At 36.2% G+C, this 24879-nt stretch overlaps 5 protein-coding genes across 5 annotated transcripts; 4 read left to right on the top strand and 1 right to left on the bottom strand.

Moving 5' to 3' along the window:
- The first annotated feature begins 1588 nt into the window (after nt 1-1588).
- Nucleotides 1589-3368, top strand: LOC140037533 (major allergen Pru ar 1-like). The gene is made up of 2 exons (XM_072081881.1): nt 1589-2695; nt 2820-3368. The coding sequence occupies exons 1-2, from the start codon at nt 2512-2514 to the stop codon at nt 3116-3118; spliced, it is 483 nt and encodes a 160-aa protein (XP_071937982.1). The 5' UTR covers nt 1589-2511; the 3' UTR covers nt 3119-3368.
- A 1212-nt stretch (nt 3369-4580) lies between these two features.
- LOC140037532 (protein LIKE EARLY STARVATION, chloroplastic-like) lies at nt 4581-8820 on the top strand. Its single transcript, XM_072081880.1, has 4 exons — nt 4581-5225; nt 6519-7168; nt 7533-7723; nt 8205-8820. The coding sequence occupies exons 1-4, from the start codon at nt 4685-4687 to the stop codon at nt 8578-8580; spliced, it is 1758 nt and encodes a 585-aa protein (XP_071937981.1). The 5' UTR covers nt 4581-4684; the 3' UTR covers nt 8581-8820.
- Nucleotides 8821-9885: 1065 nt separating this feature from the next.
- LOC140003802 (2-methyl-6-phytyl-1,4-hydroquinone methyltransferase, chloroplastic-like) lies at nt 9886-13667 on the top strand. Its single transcript, XM_072081879.1, has 3 exons — nt 9886-10678; nt 11233-11539; nt 13208-13667. The coding sequence occupies exons 1-3, from the start codon at nt 10143-10145 to the stop codon at nt 13361-13363; spliced, it is 999 nt and encodes a 332-aa protein (XP_071937980.1). The 5' UTR covers nt 9886-10142; the 3' UTR covers nt 13364-13667.
- A 3552-nt stretch (nt 13668-17219) lies between these two features.
- Nucleotides 17220-19338, top strand: LOC113734338 (calmodulin-like protein 11). The gene is made up of 4 exons (XM_027260844.2): nt 17220-17457; nt 17695-17852; nt 17988-18068; nt 18984-19338. The coding sequence occupies exons 1-4, from the start codon at nt 17382-17384 to the stop codon at nt 19119-19121; spliced, it is 453 nt and encodes a 150-aa protein (XP_027116645.2). The 5' UTR covers nt 17220-17381; the 3' UTR covers nt 19122-19338.
- A 3214-nt stretch (nt 19339-22552) lies between these two features.
- LOC140038170 (uncharacterized) lies at nt 22553-24879 on the bottom strand. The gene is made up of 2 exons (XM_072083267.1): nt 24663-24879; nt 22553-24489 (listed from the first exon to the last, which is right to left on the bottom strand). The coding sequence occupies exons 1-2, from the start codon at nt 24877-24879 to the stop codon at nt 22670-22672; spliced, it is 2037 nt and encodes a 678-aa protein (XP_071939368.1). The 3' UTR covers nt 22553-22669.

Raw genomic sequence — 24879 nt, 5'->3', positions numbered from 1 at the left:
CACAATACAAAACCGTAGTCCTCTCCCGGCAGACAGGCACGAGCTGCCTTCGACCAATTAACTGACAGTATTTGCCGGTTGAGGACGTGGTTTCTTACTGTTCCATTGTGACCACGCTTTTATGAGTGCATGGGAAGTGAGACCCTCAAGGCGTGGTTCTTTCTACACATTCAACATAACCCCTGCATGCTTTTCAGGGGCAATATAGACCTTTTGCTCACTCCCTGTGTGATAGGGTACAAGAACAAACAACTCCTTTATTTGGCACCCTTTTAGTCATGAAATGTGTGGAAATTCATGCCAAAAATTTTGTTTAAGAAAGGTCTTGAAAGATGCTTTTAACATGGGACTATGCCTTAGTGTAATGATTAAAGTTGAAATTTTAAAAATTGAAGATTTTGGATTCAATTTCCCTTTCTTATTTGTGCTTTTCAAATCTTAAAAGAAAAAAAATACTTTTAACATGTCCCAAAATTTTTTCAAACGAAAGCTCATTTGAGTACGAGGGTTGATTAGATTAAGTAATTAAAGCACTACTGTAGCGTTATTTGGGATTATTTGGAATATTTTTACTGTAGCGTTTTTTGTGATGTGATGTATGTGAGATAAAAAGGTAATTGAAAAGACAAAAAGGTGTATTAAAAATTGTAATGATGATATAAGCAAATAAAATTGGGTAAATAATGCTCAATCCAAACAAATCACTATTTCTCAAAAATAATAATTTAGGTTTCAATTTTCAACCGCCTGTATGGTGGCACAATGATGGACTAAAGAAACATGGTCGGACGTGCAGCAAATCAACTTTGCTAAAGACAACTGGGTTCGATTGGATTTGATTAAGGGCTATGGTTCCTTCTCTAATAATTGAAGGGAAAACTTTCCTTTTGATCTTGTGTTCGATAAGTATAGAAAGGAAAGCAATTTGATTGGAACTGCACCTACAGTAGGTAAAAATCGAGAGGGTTGAATTGGATGGTAATATAAAAATGACGATAAATAAAAAATTTTAAATTAAAGTTCTCTTGTTAAAAAAAAAATTGACAATGACATATTAATTTCTCGAAAAAGAGCCCACAAGCTTATGACAAAAACAAGGGATCCCTTGCATGTAATCCAAGTGTCATCGTCGTGGCAATTGTGTCCAAGTGTCGCGGCACCAAATCCAAGTGTCACCGTCTTGTTCTTTCAACCATTGACCACAAATCAGCAAACGTCCCACCGAAATTTCTCTCTTTCTTATAATTGTAGTTTATGCAATTTCATCAAAGCTTCATCAAGAAAACTATCTCGGGGAGGGGTTTGAATTGGGTAATTAAATTCCTGGATTATCTTCGAGAGTTGCCAGTTTTTAGAATTTAATTTAGGATTAGGATTAATTTATTCAATAAAAGTCTATTACTGAAGTTGAAAAAAGACAACTAGCTCTCTGGGATATTGGGTTGGTGGTTATCATTTAGTAGCAGGTGCTCTACATAGTAGTTTTTCATATCGATTCTCGGAGGGGTTTGGATTGGGTAGTTAAGTCCCTGGATTGGTTTCAAGAGTTGCCGGCTTTTTAAGTTCAATCTGGGATTAGGGTTAATTTATTTAACAAAAGTCTATTACTGGAGTTGAAAAAAAATGGTCAAGAAAACTATCTTCCTTCGTGCATTATCCTCAACAACGGGGAGTATAAGACCTTCATCGCTGTTGCAAGCTTCCAACTCTGTATCATCACTCCAGAAAGTTGATCGGGCCCGTGACAACCAAAATTTTGTGCATGCTTCAGCTAAATTTGAGTTTCACCGGCCCAGATGATCTACCGGCAAAATCTCCACCGGAGGTCCCAACAGCGCCACCATTTCACAAGCCGGGTATCCCACCAGAGGTGCCACGGAGGCCCAATGTCCCTGATTTTTGCTGCAGTACCACCGGAAGAGCCGGCTGGTCCACCACCAATGTGCCCTGGGCCGTCAATACCACAAGAGTGTTATGGAGCATACGTGGGCTATTAAGGATTATTTCTTAGCAAGTAGTACTTGAATTCCTCAAAGTAGAGTCTTTTTTTTGTTTTCTTCCGAAAGGCATAATTCTGGTTCCTGCTCGATGATTTGCACTTTTTTAACTCTTGCATTTCGGTCTATTTGTTGAAGTACTCGTCACACGGCAGTCTGCCTCTTTCACTCAAGAATTTGGTGACAAGGGGAAGAATAAAATAGAGTGATTCTCCTTGGAGCAGTCCCACAAACTCAGGGAACCTAGTTTATCCTTTTGCAATGCCTGGATAACTATTTGGAGTTGGAATTTAGATTGAAAACATCGAAAACAGGCAAAATTGGACAAATAGTGGAACATGGCCGTCTCAGACGTACAAAAGCAAGTGTTAGCGATTAGATGATTACAAAGTTCCCAATTGCTCCTACCTATAAATTATTAAATATCATTCCTTTGCCATAGTCTTGCAATACTGAACTTTCCTCTTGGCCAATCTTTGGCCTTAATATTTTCTGATATCCCTAGGCAAATATCATGGGGGTGACATCTTACACCGATGAACACACTTCGCCTGTTGCCCCATCAAGAATTTTCAGGGCTTCAATTGTTGACTCCCATACCTTGATTCCAAAGCTCCTACCACAAGTAATCAAAAGCATGGATATCATTGAGGGTGATGGAGGTGCTGGGAGCATAAAGCAAATCGCTTTTGCAGAAGGTAAGGTCATCAACTTTTTGCAAAGACATCAACAGTTTAGATTCATTCAACCAAATGTTCAAAAAGAGAAAACATGTTGAATCATGAAGAAGGAAAGAATAGGCTAATAGTTCTTCCTGTGCAGGTAGCAACTTCAAATCTATCAAGTATCGCATCGATGAACTGAATGAAGATGCCTTAACATACAGCTACACATTGGTCGAAGGGGATGCATTGATTGACAAGCTTGAGAAAATAACATATGAGATCAAGTTTGAGAAGGGACCTGATGGTGGTTCCATTTCTAAGGTGACGAGCAAATACTACACTCAGGGGGATTTCAAGCTGGATGAGGATGAAGTCAAGGCCGGCAAAGAAAAGGTCTTGGGCATGTACAAAGCAGTTGAGGCCTATCTCCTCCAGAATCCTGAGGCCTATGCGTAAATGAGCATCTCCCAAATTATATGCTCTTCCTGATCATGCTCAGAAGTCTTGGTGCTCTTACTGTCTTCTGTCTGGCTTTTGCCACCTATAATCGGCATAGTCGCTCGCCTGGCTAATCAATAATGATCTTACTTACTTTTACTGTTGTGGGTTGATTATGGATCTTCTGCTCTAAAATTTGTGTTTGTTGTTTGCCTCATGGGATTAACTAGTGATTTCTATAAAATCTCACGCTTGAGTTCAGATTTCATTCCTTTCTCCAAAATCCTGATTCGTGACTTTGATATGGAGTTTTGATGGACATCAGTCAGACCAATACAACTTCGCTGCGTGTCCAAACCTCACAAAGCAGTAACCTCTTGAGGATGTCACCATTATTCTAAGAGGGGTGCAAATTGGAGATTCAAAAGCTGTGAATTATCTTGAACAACTTAGGAGTGACAATTTTAGTTTTACCAATATCTCTCCGCGATTGAGAAGTTGTACAATATAATACTATATTAGTGAAATCTCATCAATTCAGATAATTATAGAACGCAAAATATAACAAAGAACCTTTACAGCAAATTCCATGGTGGATTTAAAGGTCAGAGCTTGCATGGTTGCCTCAAGAAGAAAACATCTTCAATCAACAAGTTTCAAGATAAAGCAAATACAGATGATCAAAAGCAGAACTTTGCCCTGAAGAAAATGGTTATAAATAAGGATTCCCTACTCAAAAATTTGCTAGCCTTACATTTTAAGCCTGCCAGGTGTCAAATCCCAATCCCTCCCAATTGCCAATCATTTTCAATAGGGCAAATTACATTTTATTTTCTTTGATTTTCGCAAAAATCACATAACCTCCAATGATTCTAAAAACTATACATAAACCCCTTGTGATTTGGGTTAAAGTGTCAAACAGACGAAAAGCATCCTATATGCTAAACTGATGTCGAAAAACTTACCAGACATAGCAATAACTTTCATGATACTCTTTCACAGCTACTTTTTTATCTTCAATGGTAGATCTAGAGTTTTAATTTTGTGGGTTAAAATTTTCTCTCCTTCTTTTTCTCTTTTTTTCTCACGACAAAGACTAGAGTAAAGGAAAATCTGACTTCATTTGCTCCCTTTTTTTGTATTTATATTAGGATAATTTGGACATTTGGCCTACAAATCGTCACGATGGATGCTTTTCATTTGTTTGGCATTCTAACCTAAATCACAAGGGGTTTATGTATAGCTTTTAGAATCATGAGAGGGTTATGTGGTTTTTGTGAAAATTACAGGGGATAAAATATAATTTACCCTTTTCAATAAAGCTTAAAAAGGTACAGAAACAGCTAAATCCGTTAAACCTGGCGCCTTCCCTGGTTTCCTCTCCAATGCAAAACTCTAGAAGCAGACAGCATCACAACCTTCCTTCAATTTCAAGAAAATCTTTAATCTTTGCCCACATATATATAAAGTTAAAATAAATGAATAAACTACTCCAATAAGCACACCCTTCGCGTAATCAAATCCACCGAAATCCTCTCTCCCTTGTTTTCTCTCCCAGAACACTCCCAGAACACTAACTAAAATATGGCTAGCCAATTTAGCTATAACTGCCTACGCGCAAGCACACGCGCCGCCCTCTCAGAACCCCGCATCCCCAAACTCCAAAACCCACATTTTATTCTCATCAAAGAACCTCCAGACCTCATCAAACTGACTAAAAAAAACAAGCCCAGAATTCTAAGAAGTACAAGAATCCATGTCTCAAGTGGCGGAGACTCGTACTTGGACATGTGGAAGAAGGCTGTGGATAGTGACAGGAAGTCCAAAGAATTTGAGAGGATTGCGGAAAACTTGGCTAGAGACAGTGATGATGATGTTGGAGAGGCAGAGGAAGAAGAAAAAGTTAGTCAAGAAGAGTTGGAGAGAAAAAGCAGCGAGTTTCAGAAGATTCTTGATGTTTCTACTGAAGAAAGAGACAGAATCCAGAGAATGCAGGTTGTTGATCGGGCTGCGGCCGCAATCGCTGCAGCAAGAGCACTTCTTAAGGAGAATAAGCCGCCAAAGATGCAGGAATCCAGTGAAGTGAAGGTTGAGGCTGGTGAAGATGTGGAGGATGATCACAGAGGTAATTTGACTCTTATTTTGGAAGGAAAAAATTGTTCTTTTTGTTTCTGTTTCATGGTTGTTGTCAATGGTTGAGAGGTATTATGCTGCTATACATTTATGGGATGTCAACTTAACAATTTTAATGGACTTGATGAAGTGGAAATGTATATGCTTTTTGGGCTAGTTTTAGTTGCATAATTTGGGAACTTGAGATTAGGAAGCCATTCACGCAGTACCTGCAGATTATTTTGGAAGTGCATTCTTGTTTATAGATGAGATTTTGGGAAGACGAACTTGTTTGCTTGACGTCATCAGACTATTGACCAACTGAAGCATAAATAGTGCATTAAATTTGTCCCTTTCTGTGTCAATTTCTAGTTGTATATGAGCAAAAAATTGTCATGCGGAACTGTCTAGTTTGATGTTTGTCAAATTACGTAGAAGGCTTCTTCCTCTTGATCTCAACTAAGATTCTAGAATGAAGATTAGAGTGATGCTTAAAATGGGAATCCTAGTGGTTGAAATTCGTCTAGGATGAATCGTTAATAAATTTTAAATTTCTCCTGTTCAATAAGTTTTTTTTTAATTAATTAATTTATTTTTGTGTAAGTTCCTGTAACCTTTGCCTTTTTTTTTTTTTTTTATGTATTTCAGAAGAGGTTGATTACACGAGTGTTTTATTCAAGTTTGTGAAGAATCCTGTCAAACATTAACAAGGCTTAGTAGCTTAAACCCAAGCGCATGAGATACTCATATTTGCTTCCGTCAATGTGAAAGGACGTTGTCAACATTCTTGTGCAGCAAATGTTTTATCACTATATTGCTCCTTGACTGGATGTTTCCGTTCTCTTCTTTCTTCGGAGACAGTCTTTAGTAGACTAAAAGCAGTCCACTTGTTATTCTGGTATGCACACAACATGAACCTGGGTAGATCTTTGAGCATTCTTAGTTTTGCAACTTTACCTCAAACCTCAATCAAGGTCCTTAGTGATTTTTTTGGTTCAGGGAAACTTCAAATCTCATATGTGCGTTGCCGACTGGTACTTGTTTGTTGATATACCTCCAGGATAAGATGATAAACCCTTTCTGATTCATAGATTTTATTTTTAACAGCGGTGATTTGGAACTTCGATGCAAGTCATTTTGCTTATTCCATTTTTCCTGTACTTCAGTGGTGTTGGTTATCTTTAACTTTGAGTGCTTTGCCTCTCTGTGCAATGTCTGCGATAGCAAATTTTCACCATTCAAATGTCACGGCATTTTTCTCAATTAATTACCTTGGTGCAAATTCATTAGTTTCAAAATTGACCAGGAGAACAAAATGGCAACTCTTTGCTGTCTCTAACTGGAGGCACTAGCACTGGAACACCAGGTCCAAATTTTTGGTCGTGGACGCCTCCCTCAGAAACTGATGACGCTATAGATGGGATAAAGGCAAAGTTGGACATGAAGGCTTTTTTAGATCCTACCAATATCAGCCCTGTGATGGAGAAAGAACAATCTGCAGACTTTCTCTTACTTCCATTTGAGAGTAAAAGTTTCCCAAGTAAAGCTCCACTTCCTCCTTTGCAATCACTTGTGGAAGTTGAGGAACTGGGAGTTTCAAGCTCTGCTGAAGAAACACCTCACCTGGAGGAGGAACATGAACTTGGTATTGCCTTTTCAGCTAATGCAGCTGAAGCTGTGCAGGCTCTTTATGAGGCAAAAGAAGTATCATCCCAGGGCTTTTATCCAGATGGATCTAGATGGTGGAAGGATACAGGACTGGAAAGACGGCCTGATGGAGTGGTTTGCAAGTGGACTCTAACCAGGGGTGTGAGTTCTGACAAAGTTGTAGAGTGGGAAGAGAAATATTGGGAGGCGGCTGATGAGTTTGGCTACAAGGAACTTGGTTCAGAGAAATCAGGACGTGATGCTACAGGAAATGTTTGGCATGAATATTGGAGAGAATCCATGAGTCAGGTCAGGCACGGGGCATGTGAATTTTATCTCACATGAATGTTTCATTAAGTTAAAATCAGTTCCTTGCAGTTAATAATAATAATTTAATCAATTGGTTCTACAAAAGCAGATGATGATTTAGCATATATTTTTCTTTACTTGGAGTTATGTATGGGAGACAAAATTGGATTCTGAGATCTTTCCTTTAATATACATGCTTCATGATTAGAAGCTAAGAAAAGTATTTATGCCACCATTATAGAGGGCACAAAAGGAGCATAAGAAATTTGATGCATTATAGAGGGCACAAGTTCTTTGAGTTAAAAACTAAAACCAAGATCTCCGTGTACTCACTGTAACATGTCCTGACTGTGTTTCTGTGCAGAATGGTGGGCTTGTCCAACTAGAAAAAACTGCAGATAAATGGGGAAAGAATGGGAAAGGCGATGAGTGGCAGGAACAATGGTGGGAACATTATGGTGCCTCTGGCAAAGCAGAAAAGTGGGCTCATAAGTGGTGCAGCATTGATCCCAACACACCTCTAGAAGCTGGTCATGCTCATGTTTGGCATGAAAGGTACTCTAAATTTGTTCTTTGCAGTGCTTTTTGTGCTCACACTACCATTTGAGGTGTGATCTCAAGTGTGTAGTCTTTTCAGCACTTTTCTCATTGCAAAATGGAGTTAGTTCAAACTATGTTCCTTTCTTCAACTGTTGAACCTCCCGTACCTTTAGGAGTTTCTTTTCTTTTCTCAAATTCTTTTTGGATGTTAATAAACGGGTTTACCATTTTTAAGACAGCAGAAGTTCAAATTTAAACAATGACGCTGGAATGAGAATTGAGCAAGCTGAAATTGTAGAATCAGATGTTTAACAGGAGAGGGGGCTATTGTTTTATCTCATGTTACACACCTTCGCCTCCTTTATTTCTTACTCTTATGGTTTTCACAAACAAATGACATTAGTTGATTAAGCATTTCCTTCTATATAAAAAACTGTGAATAGTGGGTGCTGCTTCCAAAGATAATGGTAAAGCAATGCTATTCATTTCTTGGCAGGTGGGGTGAGACGTATGATGGGCAAGGTGGGAGTGCCAAGTACACAGACAAGTGGGCTGAGTGTTTCCAGGGTGGTGGCTGGGATAAATGGGGCGATAAATGGGATGAGAACTTTGATCTAAATGGGAATGGTGTAAAACAAGGGGAGACATGGTGGCAAGGCAAACATGGAGACCGTTGGAATCGCACTTGGGGTGAGCATCATAACAATTCTGGCTGGGTGCACAAGTATGGCAAAAGCAGCAGCGGGGAGCATTGGGACACTCATGTACAGCAAGACACCTGGTACGAGAGATTCCCACATTATGGTTTCTACCATTGTTTTGAGAACTCAGTCCAGCTCCGTGACGTTAAGAAACCATCTGAATGGTCATGAAGGAAAAGGATTTGGGTCAACATTCACTGCTGAACGACCTGCATCCGCAGTTTCTGTTAAACAACTGTTTGATCTATTTAGCTATGCGGGCCACTACACGTATTCAACAATTTTTAGCTGCGAACCACATATACCTTTGTTAATAGATTGAACTTGCATGGATTTTCACAACATTTTACGTAACCCTTGTAAACCTCTGATACAGCAACAGAAATAAAAGAAACTGAGTGCATTCCTTTATATTTATCTGTTGAGCAAATTATTCGGGTAGTCACTGAATTTTTTAAACAGTTAAGATTCAATCGCTTAACTATTAATAGTATGTTTTTATCCACTGTACTGTCAAATATGTAAATTTAAGGTCATTCCGTCTGATTTTACTTTTAACTCTACCAGTGTTTTAAGAAGCTTAGTCCAATAATCATACCAGTGTTTTTATCTGATTTCGCAAACAAATTAAGACATATTGCATCACTTTAATAATAATCAATGTTTTAAGAAGCTTAGTCCAATAAAAAATTTTAAATACACAAAATTCATACTTCAATGAGTTGTACATATATTAATGCAGATGTGTGTTTGGATTAAATCCTATTTACAAATTTATTTTTTTGTATTATAAATTATAACACTTCCTATGATATAAACTATGCGACAGAAAAGATGGTTAAAAAACGTATTTAAAGGATAATAAAAAATTTGCCATTAATTCGTCACAAAAAACTGTCTACTTCATGCTTCATTTACATAGCCAAAAGCTAACTTGTACCTCCATTGAAAATTTGCATGTAGATCAAACGGTTATTTCCACTACTATATACTAATATACATTATCGATGGGTAAACATTAATTAAGCAAGAAAGGCTAATCAAACATATTTACTAGGTTATTACATGAAATCTGAAGTAGTGACCTTGTTTTAGTTACAAAGAAGACGAAAAGACACCTACTACTATTAAAGGAAACCAAAATTTCAAATAAAAAAAGAATTAATCTTATGTATACTATTACTCCATTATTAGATATATTATACATATGTAAAATTTGAATTTGAAATTTAAAATTTACTCATGTATCATCCATCTAACTATAATAATGAACAATGGACATCGATAGTACATATAAAATGTAGCCAAAAAAAAAAAAAAATCCTCTAATAGTGTATTTATAAAGTTCCTGGTTTCAAGAGAAGCCCAAAACGACGCAGTTTAGAATCAATTAGCAGCATGCACAAAACGACATAGCTTCAATCCTTGCGCCTCCTGTCCCTTTCAGAGAGCGTCCCTAATCTCTTTGGAAATCCTAACTTGTGGTTGAGTTTCTGCCACTCCAACCTCTTCAATTTTATTGGGAATTTTTTTTTCGTAATCTCCTTCATATATTTACTCAAATTTCTTAATGAACTTTCTCTCATTACTTATATGGGTTCGTCCCTATCTAATATAATCGTTTCAAAAACGTCCCACGTGAACCACTATATAGCTGATAATTTTCAAGATCTTCGATAGCTTACATCGTGGAAGAGCCAGTTTTTCCTGGTGGGTTTTCCTTGGTTTCTCATATGATGGCTTCTTCACTGCTGAGTGGAGCTGAATGCAAACTTGTTACAGGTTTTGGGTCGGAACTCCAGTTTAGGCCGTTGCCCAAAAAGGGTCTTGCTTATTATCCAAAAAGATGGTATATTTCAACTTTGGCACCAAAATGCAGTTTATCTTCATCAAGGCCAGTTTCTCAACCCAGGTTTATTCAACACAAGCAAGAGGCTTTTTGGTTCTATAGATTCTTGTCAATTGTTTACGATCATATTATAAATCCAGGGCATTGGACTGAGGACATGAGGGACGAAGCACTTGAGCCTGCTGATTTGTTTAGTAGACATTTGACTGTGGTTGATGTTGGGGGCGGTACAGGGTTTACTACTCTTGGGATTGTTAAACATGTTGATGCTAAAAATGTGACCATTCTTGATCAGTCACCGCATCAACTTGCTAAGGCTAAGGAGAAGGAACCTTTGAAAGACTGCAAGATTATTGAAGGTGATGCTGAAGATCTCCCTTTTCCTACTGATTATGCTGATAGATACATCTCTGCTGGAAGGTATTTTCTATTCTTTTCGGTTGCGATTTCCACTTAATTTGGGTTAGATAAGGTTTATATTGTTTACTCATCAGTTCTGGTCGATTTTCCTGAAATTCCCTATTTCCTTGAAAGCTTATTTTGGAACAAAATTTGTGCTTCTTGTATACTTACAGCTTTTGCAGTAACTCTGTTTTGGGCCATAACAGTGTGATGGTAATGCTTTTTATCAGAAATATATAGTTCTTCGATAGCTAAAAGAGTAAAATGAATAATCTGCTGAAAGATGTTAGTGATGTGGCTGTAGGGGCTGCTAAGCTTGGGGATCCTGTCATACTGAGCTTTTGCCATTGCAAAATTAGGATACCATGTTATCAATGATACTTTTATGAGTTTGTCTTTGTTGATTTCTATGAGTGCATCAAATGTTGAAGTCTACCTTCAAATGTTACACTCATTCTCGATTTTTCTTCTTTTGGACCGAAGCATCTTGTATGTGAATGCAGTCACACACAAAACCATATTAGCCTTCTAATTATGATGTATCTGATTCAATATTTTATCTTCTCGCCCAGTATCGAGTATTGGCCAGATCCACAGCATGGTATTAGGGAAGCATATAGGGTACTCAAGATAGGAGGCAAAGCCTGCATAATAGGACCTGTCTATCCAACATTTTGGCTGTCTCGATTTTTTGCGGATGTGTGGATGCTATTTCCCAAGGAAGAAGAGTACATTGAGTGGTTTCAAAAGGCTGGTTTCAAAGACGTCAAGTTAAAGAGAATTGGTCCAAAATGGTATCGTGGTGTCCGCCGTCATGGCTTGATCATGGGTTGCTCTGTTACTGGTGTTAAACCTATGTCCGGAGATTCTCCACTGCAGGTAGCAATTTTTTTTTTTTCATTAAAAATGTTATCTTTCTTTTTGCTTCTTTGCATTTGTTTCCTTGCACATCTCATGTCCTAAAATGAAAACCATAAGAGACATTTGTTGTTTTTTATGGGAGGAAGGATGTTTTTGGTTTAAGTGGAGCATTAATCAGAAAGAGTAATTGAATTTGTTAGACCTCTGAATGTATGGAGAGGAATATAGAGGATTAACAATCTGAAAGAAACGCCGCTTGAAAAAACCTGGGTCTGGACAAGAAAAGAATTAAGTAGGTTTGTTTATGCTGCATCTGTGCCTTGAGCAGTTACTGTAGCCTCTTTTCCAGGATGTGCTTGTGAACTTGCTTAGTTTTTAACAAAAGATGGTAGGTTTAACTAAAAGATTTAAAGGAGAACTAGTTGAATACAAAAAAGATTACAGATATGGAGGAGTTTAAATTGCTATTTTCTTGAGGTTATCCGAGTTGTCACATCTTTATATGCATATCTCTTACTCATTTGAACTACTGAATGTAGAAGATATTTATGAGCTACTTTCAATAGTCTAAACCACGGACGTCAAATTTCATTGTAAATTCACTTTGAGTACTTATATAATCCTAATTATGCTCAACGTGTAATAGCTTTTGACTTGAGAACACTACGTACTAGGCTACCTGAGTGTAGAAAACTTGTGAACGACCACAATATTCTTCGGGTCCTTAATGTGAAAAAGATAGAGTTTTGTATGACAACCCTCTATCTCAACATATTATGGTTGGGATGGAGTTTTGCATTTGAATCTCTTGTTCCCATGATTTAGTGTAGAATGGCTTGATGCTTTTGAACATCAACTAGCAGGCTCAGCATATGAGTTTCGGATGTTAACTTATAACTGTATGCGAGTTTCTTTAATAAACAGCAGTGTGGACATGCTATAGAGCAGAACATCCTATGCTTTAAAGAGTCCCTGTACAAGTATTTGAAAAATTAACATCCTATAGACTTTTGATATAAAGTTATTATATTTCTCCACCAATTATCTATTCTAATCAGTTATAACCATTTTAATGATAAACTTAGCCTATAATCATTTGCCTTTTTAAGTAATATTTCAAGAGTCCTGCTTCGTGATTAGCTGATTTGTATGCAACATATTGGACATTTGAATGATTCACTTCACTTTTGGTCTTCTGATGTATACTTTGATAGGTTTTATTCTCCCTGTGCAAGTAAGGTTGTAACTTAATGTTGTCAGTATCTTGCATAACTAGTTTTTGGCATCAGATGTTCTTTGGGCATGGGACAAGACAATTTTCAGTTAGATTGTAACAGCTATTAAAAAGTTACCAAATCTGAGGGACTTCTCTCTTGTACTTCTGGCCATTCCGGCATGCCTTTCTTGTTGCAGAAGTTGTGAAGCAAAATTCTACGAAATTAATTTCTCATATGATATCTTTCAGAATTTAGAAAATTGAGCTCTAAATTTCTTCACGTCACATTAGAGAGGCACGAGGATGGTCTAACACAGTTAGATTGTTTGAGATGTTGCTATGCTGAGCACTGTAAATTCGGCAAATGTTTAGCTTTAGAGAATATATTGCCTGTGATCAGCTTTAGATTCAGCACATTTTCATCTTTCGCGGTTTCTTTCTGGTTTCTTGAGAATAATTCCCTGCTGCAGCTTGGTCCTAAGGTGGAGGATGTGAAGAAGCCTGTGAATCCATTTGTGTTTCTCACACGTTTCATTCTTGGAGCATTGGCAGCAACTTATTATGTGCTTGTTCCAATATACATGTGGATTAAGGATAAAATTGTACCCAAAGGTATGCCTATTTGAGGGTATAGAAGAAGAGAGAGACGGAGAAACAAACTAGATGCTTAGACGTTTTTGCGGGATAGCAGCAGCAGTATCACGACTATGCAGAAATAGCATTTTTAAGTACATGTTAAATAAGATGACTTACTGGAAGACATTTTGTGTTGCCTAGGCTTTAACAAGTAGTTTAAGATTTTTTTTTTGCCCCTTGGGGGTGGGGAAAGTACCTTGTTAGTGGAACTGCGAAACCCTGCTATGAATTTTGTGAGCTACTGGTGTCACAATTCTGTATCTTTAGTAGAAATGTTTGAAGTTTCTGATGGTCTGCCTCATGTTCTAATTTTCTCTACATTTTGCTGCTGCAACGATTAAAATTTAAGCCCTGTATAGAGCGAAAGAATTCTATACTTGGGAATTCTAGTGGGCTGTTTTGTTATCGTATTTTAAAATATTGTTTTGGTTTTGGAATCCCTGATAATGTGGATTGATCTCGGGGAACATGAAAAATCATTCTGGAAAAAATTTCAATGGCACTGATACGAGTCTAATAGTGAGAGTCTGAAGTTTGGCATAAAATTTGACCCTAATTCATGAAGCCACAATTAATGTAGCAATATAGGGATGCCATTGAGAACTTAGAAGAACAATCTTGGAGTTGAAATTTGCTGCAAGAAGGGATCAAACCAGTCAATAACATCTAGTTCTCTGACTCCTTCAAATGGACAGAGTGAGTCCAATAGTTAGACCATCACCAGGCACTTTTCTTTTTTCCAGTTCTTTCTACCCAACTGTAGCCTCCTCAAGAGCCTTAATCCCAAGGCATTGTCATTTTCTTGGTTGAATAATTCTATTCACCCCTTCAACATTGCAGATTTTCGAATTCAGCAGTTCATTTGTCTTCGTCTTTTGACAAAAAAAAGTAGTTCGTACTGTACCATGCCATGTTATTCTTTGATGCATATCTGTTTATACATTTGCAAGTAGATAGATACATGAAATATTTTTGTATTTTGAACGCGTTAATCTATTTATTTATTATTATTTTTTTTATCTAGGACTGGATTGTGTGACTGGTCTTTTTCTGAAATTACGTTAAATCAGGGGGTTTATTGAAAATAAATATTTCTGGAAATAATGATTGGAAAAGGAAATGCACCTCGGCGGGTGAGCCAATGGCAAGTAAAACCGCGTTGCCAGCCATGCAACATTTATGTCATCCGATTAAATTATTCATCGATTTATGTTACAAATCCTAAAGGTTTAATTGGTAATAGTAACATAAGTGGTTAGAGCGCAGCGCTCGAAGTTGTACACAATTACTAATAAATTAAGAGTAAATCTTATATATATTGACGGTGTATATACTGTCACCGTTGGATTCATGACATGTGTGTAAAAGTTGAATTTCAAATTCAAATTTTGTTTAGTTGTTATTCATCCAACGCTGACAGTGTAAGAAAGCTTAATCCATAAATTAATGGTAAGCACCAAATAACTTTCTTAGGTCCTATTTAAAATTGCTGTGCTTTTACTTTAAAAAAGGTGCTTTTATAAAATAAGTGTATTTTTAACGCGATTGGTGAACATCATTTCTTGAAATGGGTAGTAAAGTTTTTGCCCAGTAAAGTTCTTTTAGTATAAGTTCAAATTTGATACTTTCAAAACAACTTTTCTATTCTAAAAAATAAAAATAACTTTAATAATTGTATTATAAGTGTTTGAATTGAATGGAGGGATAAATATGCATTAGAATTCAAAATTACACATGGTCAAATAGAAGAAGTACGTGTACAAGTATGTATACAAACAATGTGATTAACCACTTACGAAGAAGTACTTTGATCAAAAAACGCTATTAATTAAGTGGTTTTTGATAAGCCACCGCAGCCTCAAACAAAAAAGGTCCCACATATTTGGTTTGGAAGTGGTGTGGATTTCATTCTATTAAAAACTTAGATCAATTTAAAACCCAACTCATAAACGAAAAATGATATATTACATGATCTACACTTTTATTCCTATTAAATATCGTAATCATCTACCAAACAATAATATATATAGTGATTTTAAACAATATCATTAGTGAATATACATTTGTATAACTTACTTTATTCTAATCTAGAGGGGAGGGGGAGTCTAAAGAGGCTGTGGTAGGAGCTAGTGAATATACAGATCCAACTAAATTAAGAAAATATTATGACACAATTCTTAAATTTTTTTCGCTACAGGTGAAGTTTGAACCTCACCTTAAGCTCAAGAGGGAGTTGAATCAGTAGTGTAAGCCTGGTGAAAGTAATGCAGCTCGACCTGTGGGTGAAAATTTTTCAATGCTTAGCACAGTGCAGAGTACACACTTCCCAATGCGGCCATACTCCCACTGGTCTGCTCTTTGAATGCTCTTTGTCCCCTCAGTATTGAACCAAAACAGCTGGCCAAAATTATCTTATGCAAAATTCCCATTTCTCACAAGATTAACCTAAGATACGAATTTTATCCATACATGGAATTAGTACACAATGTGAACAGATACATTACATCGAACCAAATCGACTAAGATTTGAAGGGTCAACCAGGGTCAGTCGAGCTGATTAACTATTTTTGTTACATGTAGTTTGGAATATATATATATATATATATATATATATATGTATATAACTAGTTTACTGTAATAATTTTGTGACGTGATGTATATATATGAATTAAAATAATAAAAAAATTTGTTAGAAAATGTTCAAGAAAAGTTCTTTTAATAATTTTTTTCATAACCAGATTTTTTCTTTTTTTTTTTGTTTGTGTATTTGTAGGCCGGTTTGGCAAGGGAATTTTTTTTATCAAATTTTTTTCTACAAATTTTTAACAACTTAACTGTAGTAATCTAAAAAAATTTCTTAAAAATTTTAAAATATACACTTTAAAATACTAAAAAACACACAAACAAATTATCTTCCTTCCTTTATTCTTATTCCTTCCCTCCTCCTCAATCCTCCACCATCTCCGCCGTCACGATCAGATTTGGGGAGAGAGAGAAACAGAAAAAAGGATCGCGGGCGCTGATTGCCTGTGGAGGTGTTGGTGACGATGGTTGGCCAATGGGGAGGGAGGGAGAAGGAGAGTAGTGGGGCAGGGGAGAAGACGAGAAGAGGAAAGAAAGGGAAAAAGAAAAAGAAAGAAAAAAAGGAAAAAAGGTAAGTTTTTTTTTCTTGAAGAAAAGTTTTTACTCGTCTCAAAAAATTGTTTTTACAAATTTTATAATAAATTATACTAAAATTTTAGATAAACATAAAAAAAAAAAAACCTTATTTGTCAAATGGGTTTCCGAGACAAAATCTCATCCAGGAATATGGCACCAAATTATTCAAAGTCATATTCTCATTTTGAACCGTAGTCTGTTCTTTGGTGTGCAAAGAACTTTTTGAATTGATTGATATCATCATTTACTTTCCAGCTATCGAAAGTCTTTTTCATCGAGTCCTAGCTCTTCCTCTACTCGCATACATTACCCGTCCATGACAAACAAGCGTGTTTTAACAGAGTATTATTTGAAATAATTACTATAGCACTTTTTATGAGATGAGGTATATGAAATAAAAAGTAATTAAAAATATAAAAAAATAAATTAAAAAATGTGTTTATGATGTAAGTAAAATAACATTTGAGATAATTTAGCAATCCAAACACAATACTCAGGGAAAAGCTAGTTTACATTTGTCTAATTACTGTGATATTTGACTAATTATCACTACTACTACTTGTTTAATATACTACTACTATTTCACTTTTGAATTTTCTGGCAAATTTCAATGCAAGGATATTGTAGTGGTGTGTTGTCACATTAGAATTCTTCCTACATAAACCCCAGCCCAGCTAAGCTTGAGCTATACTCATCTCGCTCCCTCTCTCCCTCTCTCTCGTTTCACACACAATTTGTCTCTTTAGTCTTTGCCCCCTCTCTTTCTCGCTTTTTTTCGTTTGGTAGACCTGACCTCTTCTCCTTCACACGCTTTTTCAAGTTCCAAACTCAAACAATAGGAGGAGAACCATGGGAGAAGTGCTCAATCAAGAACAGATTGTCGAGTTCAAGGAAGCCTTTAGTCTGTTTGATAAGGATGGAGATGGTTCGTTTTACTCCATTCTTTCTTTAAATACAACAATATATATATATCTTCATCTTTCTCATTTCTTCTTTTGCTCAATCTCATTATAACACTACTCTTCTGCAAAAAACACATACTATATGGGTATCTGCACGAGGGCACGTCTGGTCGGGAACATTTTTGTATAGCAAATGAATGACAAAAGGAATTGATCATTTTGTACTGACGATCTGATTTTGATGACTAATATCACAACAGGTTGCATCACCATTGAAGAATTGGCCACTGTAATAAGGTCACTGGATCAAAATCCAAGTGAGGAAGAACTGCATGACATGATTAGTGAAGTTGATGCTGATGGAAATGGAACCATTGAGTTTGCGGAATTCTTGAACCTCATGGCCAAAAAGATTCAGGTACAAAAGTTGATGTCCGTATATACTATATACACACATAACATGGTCACAATAGTATATATACTAATAACAATGATCAGTATGATCACTCACGATGGTATTCTTATCATTTTTTTTTTCTGGGTGCTGAAACAGGAAACCGATGCAGAGGAGGAGCTTAAAGAGGCTTTTAAAGTGTTTGACAAAGACCAAAATGGTTACATTTCAGCCAGTGAGGTAAGAGCTGGCCGATAGTCCCCACACCAATTGCTTTTGTCTTGAAATTGCAGAAAGTAACATAAATAAATAAAAAAAAAACGTTGTTTCATACTCCTTTTGAATCGAACTGACATGTAAACCCTTATTTGGTGCATTCTTTTATTATCAAGTTCTTTTTTTTTGGGTTTTTTTGGTGGTTTGTTTTTGGGGGGGGGGGGGGGGGGGGAGGAATTTACACATCCATGAATATAATACATATTAATGAGTTTTGGTACTTTGCTCTGTTCTTGATAAGGCAGGAATACTTTTAGGAGTGTTGCAGGCCATGATAACTGTTTCACTTCAAATGTTGAAAAGACAAAGTAAATAAGTCGTGGCTAGTATGAATGGTCAAGTAAATCAAAATACGGTGACTTTCCAAAAGATAGAAAAGTCTGGCATACTGCCTTAAAGAACCCGTTTGGACATTTATTAGTTTTTGAAGTTTCTATAGAAAAAAATTACTGCAACAATTCAATTCAATGTATACGAGATAAAAAATTGATAGAATCATATACTCACCAACCAAAAACGTAAAAATTTGTTGGGAAATGTTCCCTTTTTGAATCATTCTTTTTTTTTTTTTTTGAAACTTCCGAATCATTCTTGCTGTGTATAAAACGAATGTGGTTCCATGCGAGCGCTACAATGGTACAGCGAGTAGTTCACATGGAAATTGATCTGTCAAAGTTTCAAATTAGTTAATAAATTAGCGTGTTTTTACAGTTGTTTCATCTAGCTTACTGGGGCATCTCAGTTATAATATATACCAAGAAATGTCTTATGCAATGAACTTCACCCAAGAAGGAATACACCTTTTTGACTTTCTTTTTCATGCCCAATAGTTTAGTGATTATTGTGGAGTCTGAAAGAAAACCCTTTGATCCCATGCAGCTGAGGCACGTGATGATCAATCTAGGGGAGAAACTGACTGATGAAGAGGTGGAGCAGATGATCAGAGAGGCTGATTTGGATGGTGATGGTCAAGTCAATTATGATGAATTTGTCAAGATGATGACGACCATTGGATAATTGCTAGGACTCGATTTTCATTCATTGTGATCCATTCAGATTAATCTCTTTTACTAATTTGTATTCTTAAAATCTATTTCTTTCAATGGTTTGGTCAATTGTTAACTTAGTAGTATAGGGTGATTGTAATCCAATTTAATTAACTATGTATTGGATTCTTTCATCTTCTTGAAGGAAACAAAAAAGTATTTATTGTATTCTTTCATTTGTGATCCAAGCCAATTCTTCACGAGTACTTTTCTCCTTCCAATTCAGGCTCCAATGTTCAAATACTACTCTATTCCAGGCAGTCTTTATATCACAGTCAAAACTTGAAAAAAAAAAAGACACATTTCGTTCCATTACATCATAATATTTTTTATTCTCCCACTCCTTTTCAAGCTCTTTCAACCTTCAACTAGCACTCAAACCCTAAATCTGATAGTGGAAAGAACTCTAAGAACCCTTGTTTGATCAGTGGACGGACCCTAATGGTTCCATTACACCATAACTTGTTTCTGAATTAGTAGTAAGTCATTTGAATTACAGACAAAACATCGATTTTATTGACTACTATTTTCTTGATGAATTAAAGCTTTCTGCTATATATAAAAAATGAAATGGAAAATATAACAAGTCATCTCTTATTTTTGGAACCACTACCATTGTCGTTAATTCATATTGCAATTTCTTGTATGGTTCACTACTAACCCCCAACAAAGTTGACTATTTTGTGGTAGATTTAGGCTCCTTAACTATTAAGAAGAAAAGTATCACTGTATTAATTGTTGGTTTTCTCCCTCGACTCCCGAACATTTTGCAGTTCATGGACCGATGTGTAGTAGTACAGTCATACGCGTTTTTGTTCTTGGTCGTTGAAGACTTGGATGATACTACCCAATATTGACAGGGAAATAAAGGAGCATAAATCACTAATTTAACTATAAAAACAAGAATAGCCTTTTTTGTTTTATCATTCATGATTAGTATATATACTCCTTCCACTCCATCCCAATATTAGAGTCGTTTTTTTTTAGGAATCTAACAACTTTTTATGAAAATATAGTAATCATTATGTTTAGATGAGGTGATACTGATGAATTTACATATATATATATATATATATCCTTTAGATTCAAAATATATTCTTGTTTAATGTGCATTGAGATTTTAAAAAGTTGTTTTTTTCAAATGGCAAGATTAAAAAGTATGTGTTAAATTTGAAATGGTGACTCTTATTTTGAAATATCAATAAAGTGCAAATATAACATTAACAATGCGAGGGAGGGAATACTTTTGTTTCATAAACTATATCATTGTGTAATAATTAGAGCTGAAGAATAAAAATTTCTCTTACACCGCAAACTCTTTGAAAAAATGATACGTATTCTTTGCGTGCTTATTGACCTATAATTTTTTGCTTTAGTCATACCTGTTATTTTCATCACCAAATACTGGTTGTTGAAGGTTTGTTGCTTTGAAATTTCAGTTGACCTCTTCTGGAGGCATTGACTGAGAATCTAACCCCTATTCTTCCCTATCCAAAAGCTGCATATGTAACTGCCTCATTTCTTAGTAGTTTATAGTTTATTTAACTTCTCAAGTGAAGCCTAATATGGGTTGGACCTTCTACTCGAAGGTCTTTTCCAGATTAAAATGCAAATGAAATTTTGTCGCCTCACTTACTAGAGAACAAGCAAAGCTATGATCAAAGTAATGCCCTCGCTATAAATGGTGATCGGTGTTGAATTCATCCATATTTTTTTATTTATAAAAAAAAAGCAAATCTTATATACACTGACAGTATATATACTATTACTGTTGAATTCATGACATATGTGTAAAAATTAAATTTCACTGTCATGAATTCAACAGTGATAGTGTATAGATTGTCGGTGTAAGAAAGATTAATTCTAAAAGAAATGATCAAAGTAGTTGGATGATAAGATTTATCTAGACGTCTGAAGATTTTATGATTGGCTATTGGCTATCTAAGTTTTCAAAAAACAATGGAATCAATAATGGATATAACTCCCTAAATTAGCTCTAAGTTAGTAAGTGTGTCATGGCCAAAGATTGTAAGGTATTTCATTGATGGCCAGGGAAGAAAGGGAAAAAAATATTAGTACCCAAAAGTCCAAAGGAGACATCTCTATTTGAGAAGTGCAAAATGTGGCAGCAATAATTTCAATTACCAAACATAGTCTATAGGTTCTTAACTGAGAGGTCAAAGCATCAACTCAAGCCATTAAGGGCGTCAGTAGAGAAAAAGAATTTTAATAATTCAATTCCCACGTACCATATATTACAGTAGCAGTTAAAACAAAGACAAGAAAATGAAAAAACAAACAAAAAAAAAAACCACTCTGTGCCTTAAATTTGGTCAATTACAATTACCTAGACTTTAATTTGATCATGCTTCTAGAATATTGTATTTTTAAAAGGATTAAATAGCTAAATTAAGGAGTCTTCATCAGGTACAGTTAAGCGATGACCTGGGGGAACCCGAATTTCCTTGTCAATATTTCAAGGTCATAAATTATATATTGCATTTGAGGGGCAAAAGATATTCAAAATGCTGAATCAGTCCACAAATCACAAGGTAGGTGATCACCGACTCTGGCGTGGGTTTTACGTAAGCATACTGATCATCGTGGATGAGTTACAGGAGTCGAAAAATCTGATTATAGAAATTGATCATAGATTTTATTTTTTATCATTAACAAATCTATAATCAGAATATAAAAGTAACTGAGAATATCACAAATCTAATTATCGAAAATCAAAATCTATAATCAGTTAAAATAATCAACCGAGAAAAAGTCCTAAAGTTAGGGCGAAAAACAAAAATTATAGGCCAATCGTTGATTGTACAAGGTATAGTTTCTAATACTAAAAATGATTTTTTTTTTTTTTTTGGGTGTGGGGGTGAGTTGCACATGAGGAAGTAATAATTTTCTGCAGTTTCTAAAGGATCTAAAATAGACATGATATATTTTTTTCATAATTTAGGGGCTGCTGCACCACCTTCTCCAAAATCCAACACTAGCCAGTTCTTCAAAGGCGTGAACAGTTTACATTTGGAGGTTGAGGCTTTTGACACGAAAAATGCGATTATCTCCAAAGGAGCAAATAGAATTCACGATCTGAAAAAGCAATGGCAACAAATCCAAACAATAATAGTACTCTTATCCTCAGATTCTTGAAGTTTACATGTGAAATTGGAATCCAGAAATACAATCAACACGAATAATAAACTGATTCAAAAGCTATATATAAAAAAAAAAAAAAGAACAAAACGAAGATTGATAGCCATAGCGCTAAGAACTTCTTTCAAATTTTCTTTTTTCCCACAATTTCGCTCTTTCTTCCTCAAAGGCATATTCCTTTCTCACTTCTTTCAATCTCTCAAAATCATCTTTTAAATGGTACAAAACAATCTATAGAATCAATGTCACAGTGTTTTGCAAAAAAATTAAATGAAAAAAGGAAAAATGATAAGATTAAACAAGAAAACAACGATGAAAAAATAGAAAGGTAGCAGGGGAATGCATGTTTCTTCTTGGCCCTCAGTTGTTAGCTGCTGTACAGCATATGCAGGCACTCAAAAGGGAAGATCTTGGCCTGCGTTTTCCACTTGTTTTGATTGAAGTCAATGCAAGTTCCTCAGATGATGGCGATTCCAATGCCTTGTCATCAGCAATATGGCTCTCTTTTTTCTCTGGTGCAAGCTCAACAGTTGGCTTTCCGTCCTTCCTCAATAAGCTGGTGAATGAATCTCTCGAGATGTCTGAATCGTTTCTTTCCATTCTAATGGTCTTTTCTTCCACTGCTACTGGCTCATAGTCTAATGACTTTCGACCATAATCAGTTGGGACCATTGAATTTTGGAATCTTACGTTAGCATGGCCTGAGAAGCTTCTGGCTAGAGACTTGTCGCGAACCAGTAGAGGAGTTTGATCAGATTCTTCGGATCTTGCATCAATTGGGATGCCAAATTCAAAGCTGGGGGACTTTCTCTGCTTAACTCGGGTAACTGGATGATCTGGATTTGATTCAATGCTTACCCTTGCATCATTTTCTTGTGGTTTTGAACTTGGCAGTGAAGATGTTTCGCTTATCAAGTGTTGCTTGTAATCTCCTTCTGTCACTGAGTTTGCTTGAACATTCTGTTCAAGTTCTTGGACATGGTTTACCTTTTCTAGTGCACTGCGGGGATTAAGAGCTTGGATGGATGCTTTTTGTGCATTGGAAGTAGATACTTCAGCAATAAAGACATCAAAGCTGCTGCATTGTTTCAAGTTGACAGTGCATTTGTTCCAATCTTCTGCAGCCTTGGAGCATAATCCATTGTCCCATTGTTGATTAAATGATGAAGTGGGAGAATCTGCAGGCAGACCATTTTCCAAGTTGAATGGCGACGTTAGAGAAACTTGAATGTTTTCCCCTTCAGATGACTCGAAGCTGGACAAAGACTCCTCTGCTTTCCCTGCATTATGTCTGCCATTTCCTGTTGAAGTCGAGTCATCGTTTCTTTTTTCTGTTTCTTCAACTAACAGATTCTCTGTTACCTTCTCTCCTTCATCATACTTATCCGCAGACCTCAACCCATTTGACACTGAAATCGTTTTAGGCACCACAACGACCACCTTTTTATCCCTGCATTCTTCTGGTTCTTGTTCTGCAGCAGTGTAAATCACTTTGGTCTCCTTATTCTGATTAACCATATCCAAATCAGGGCTAGAACCCATTTTAACTGTATTTTCCTCTCCATTCTCCTTGCTACAAGCTTCTTGCTCAATCATTCCTGGAGTGGCATCATCCATGAAGGCCATCTGATCGGAAAAATGAGCACGACCAGAGTCAGGCTCTTTCTCTGGATTTTCTGATCCATCACTGGTCAAATTGATCTCTTCAGCAAGGACAATGTGCTTCTTTTTTGGATCAGGAGTTTCAGATGAAGGACCTATTCGACTGACTTCTGGAACTGTTTCAGTCGGTGAGCTTAAAACGTCGTTCAAATTATCTTTCAGGGGTAATTGAATATCACCATTATTTCTATGACCATGCTGAACCTTTTCCTCTATAGCCTTGCTGACACTTTCTTCTATGCAAATGTTCATTTCCAATGATTTATCTTCTATATCACGAGACTCCTCTAGCATCAAATCGTCCCTATTTCCTTCCCCATGGATCTCACTACAATCATGTTTTTTCTCCTCTACGTGACATGTGACACTCAGTTTTATGACTTCCTCAATCTCTTGGGATGACGAACTCTGATGCTCTTCTAGCGGTGTGGTGGTATCATTAACAGTTTTTGAATCTTGAAAAGTGTTCTCTATGTTGGAATTTGAGTTAGTGATCTCAACCTTCTGTGCATCGGTTTCTGGCATGCAAATGAAGAATAAATTTTAAGATGGAAAACATCTCGTCTCTCTGAAACTCTTCTATATTTGTATATTAAGCTGTTAATAATACTACACAAGATGATCTTGATGAGATTGTAATCTAACTTCATAAATGATGTGCCTTCTTATAAGAGAAGTATTAGGAACTGACCTCTTGGAATGATGCCGTTTTCATGACTCTCAATCTTGCCAGTTATGGGCATAATCTCGCCCAGGTTTGACTCTAGTGGTTTCTCATGGTTTGCCTCATAGGCTGAATCAGCTTCATCGACATAATTCTCCTGACTGACTAAATGATCTGATTCTTTTGCAGCTTCAGGATATGGAGGAGGAGGCTGATCAGACTTTTTGTTTCCTTGCTCTGACAT

Source organism: Coffea arabica, chromosome 3c (genome assembly GCF_036785885.1).
Source record: "Coffea arabica cultivar ET-39 chromosome 3c, Coffea Arabica ET-39 HiFi, whole genome shotgun sequence".
Taxonomy (NCBI): domain Eukaryota; kingdom Viridiplantae; phylum Streptophyta; class Magnoliopsida; order Gentianales; family Rubiaceae; genus Coffea; species Coffea arabica.
The sequence above is the reverse complement of the archived record's forward strand: the minus strand, read 5'-3'. Positions and strand labels throughout refer to the sequence as shown.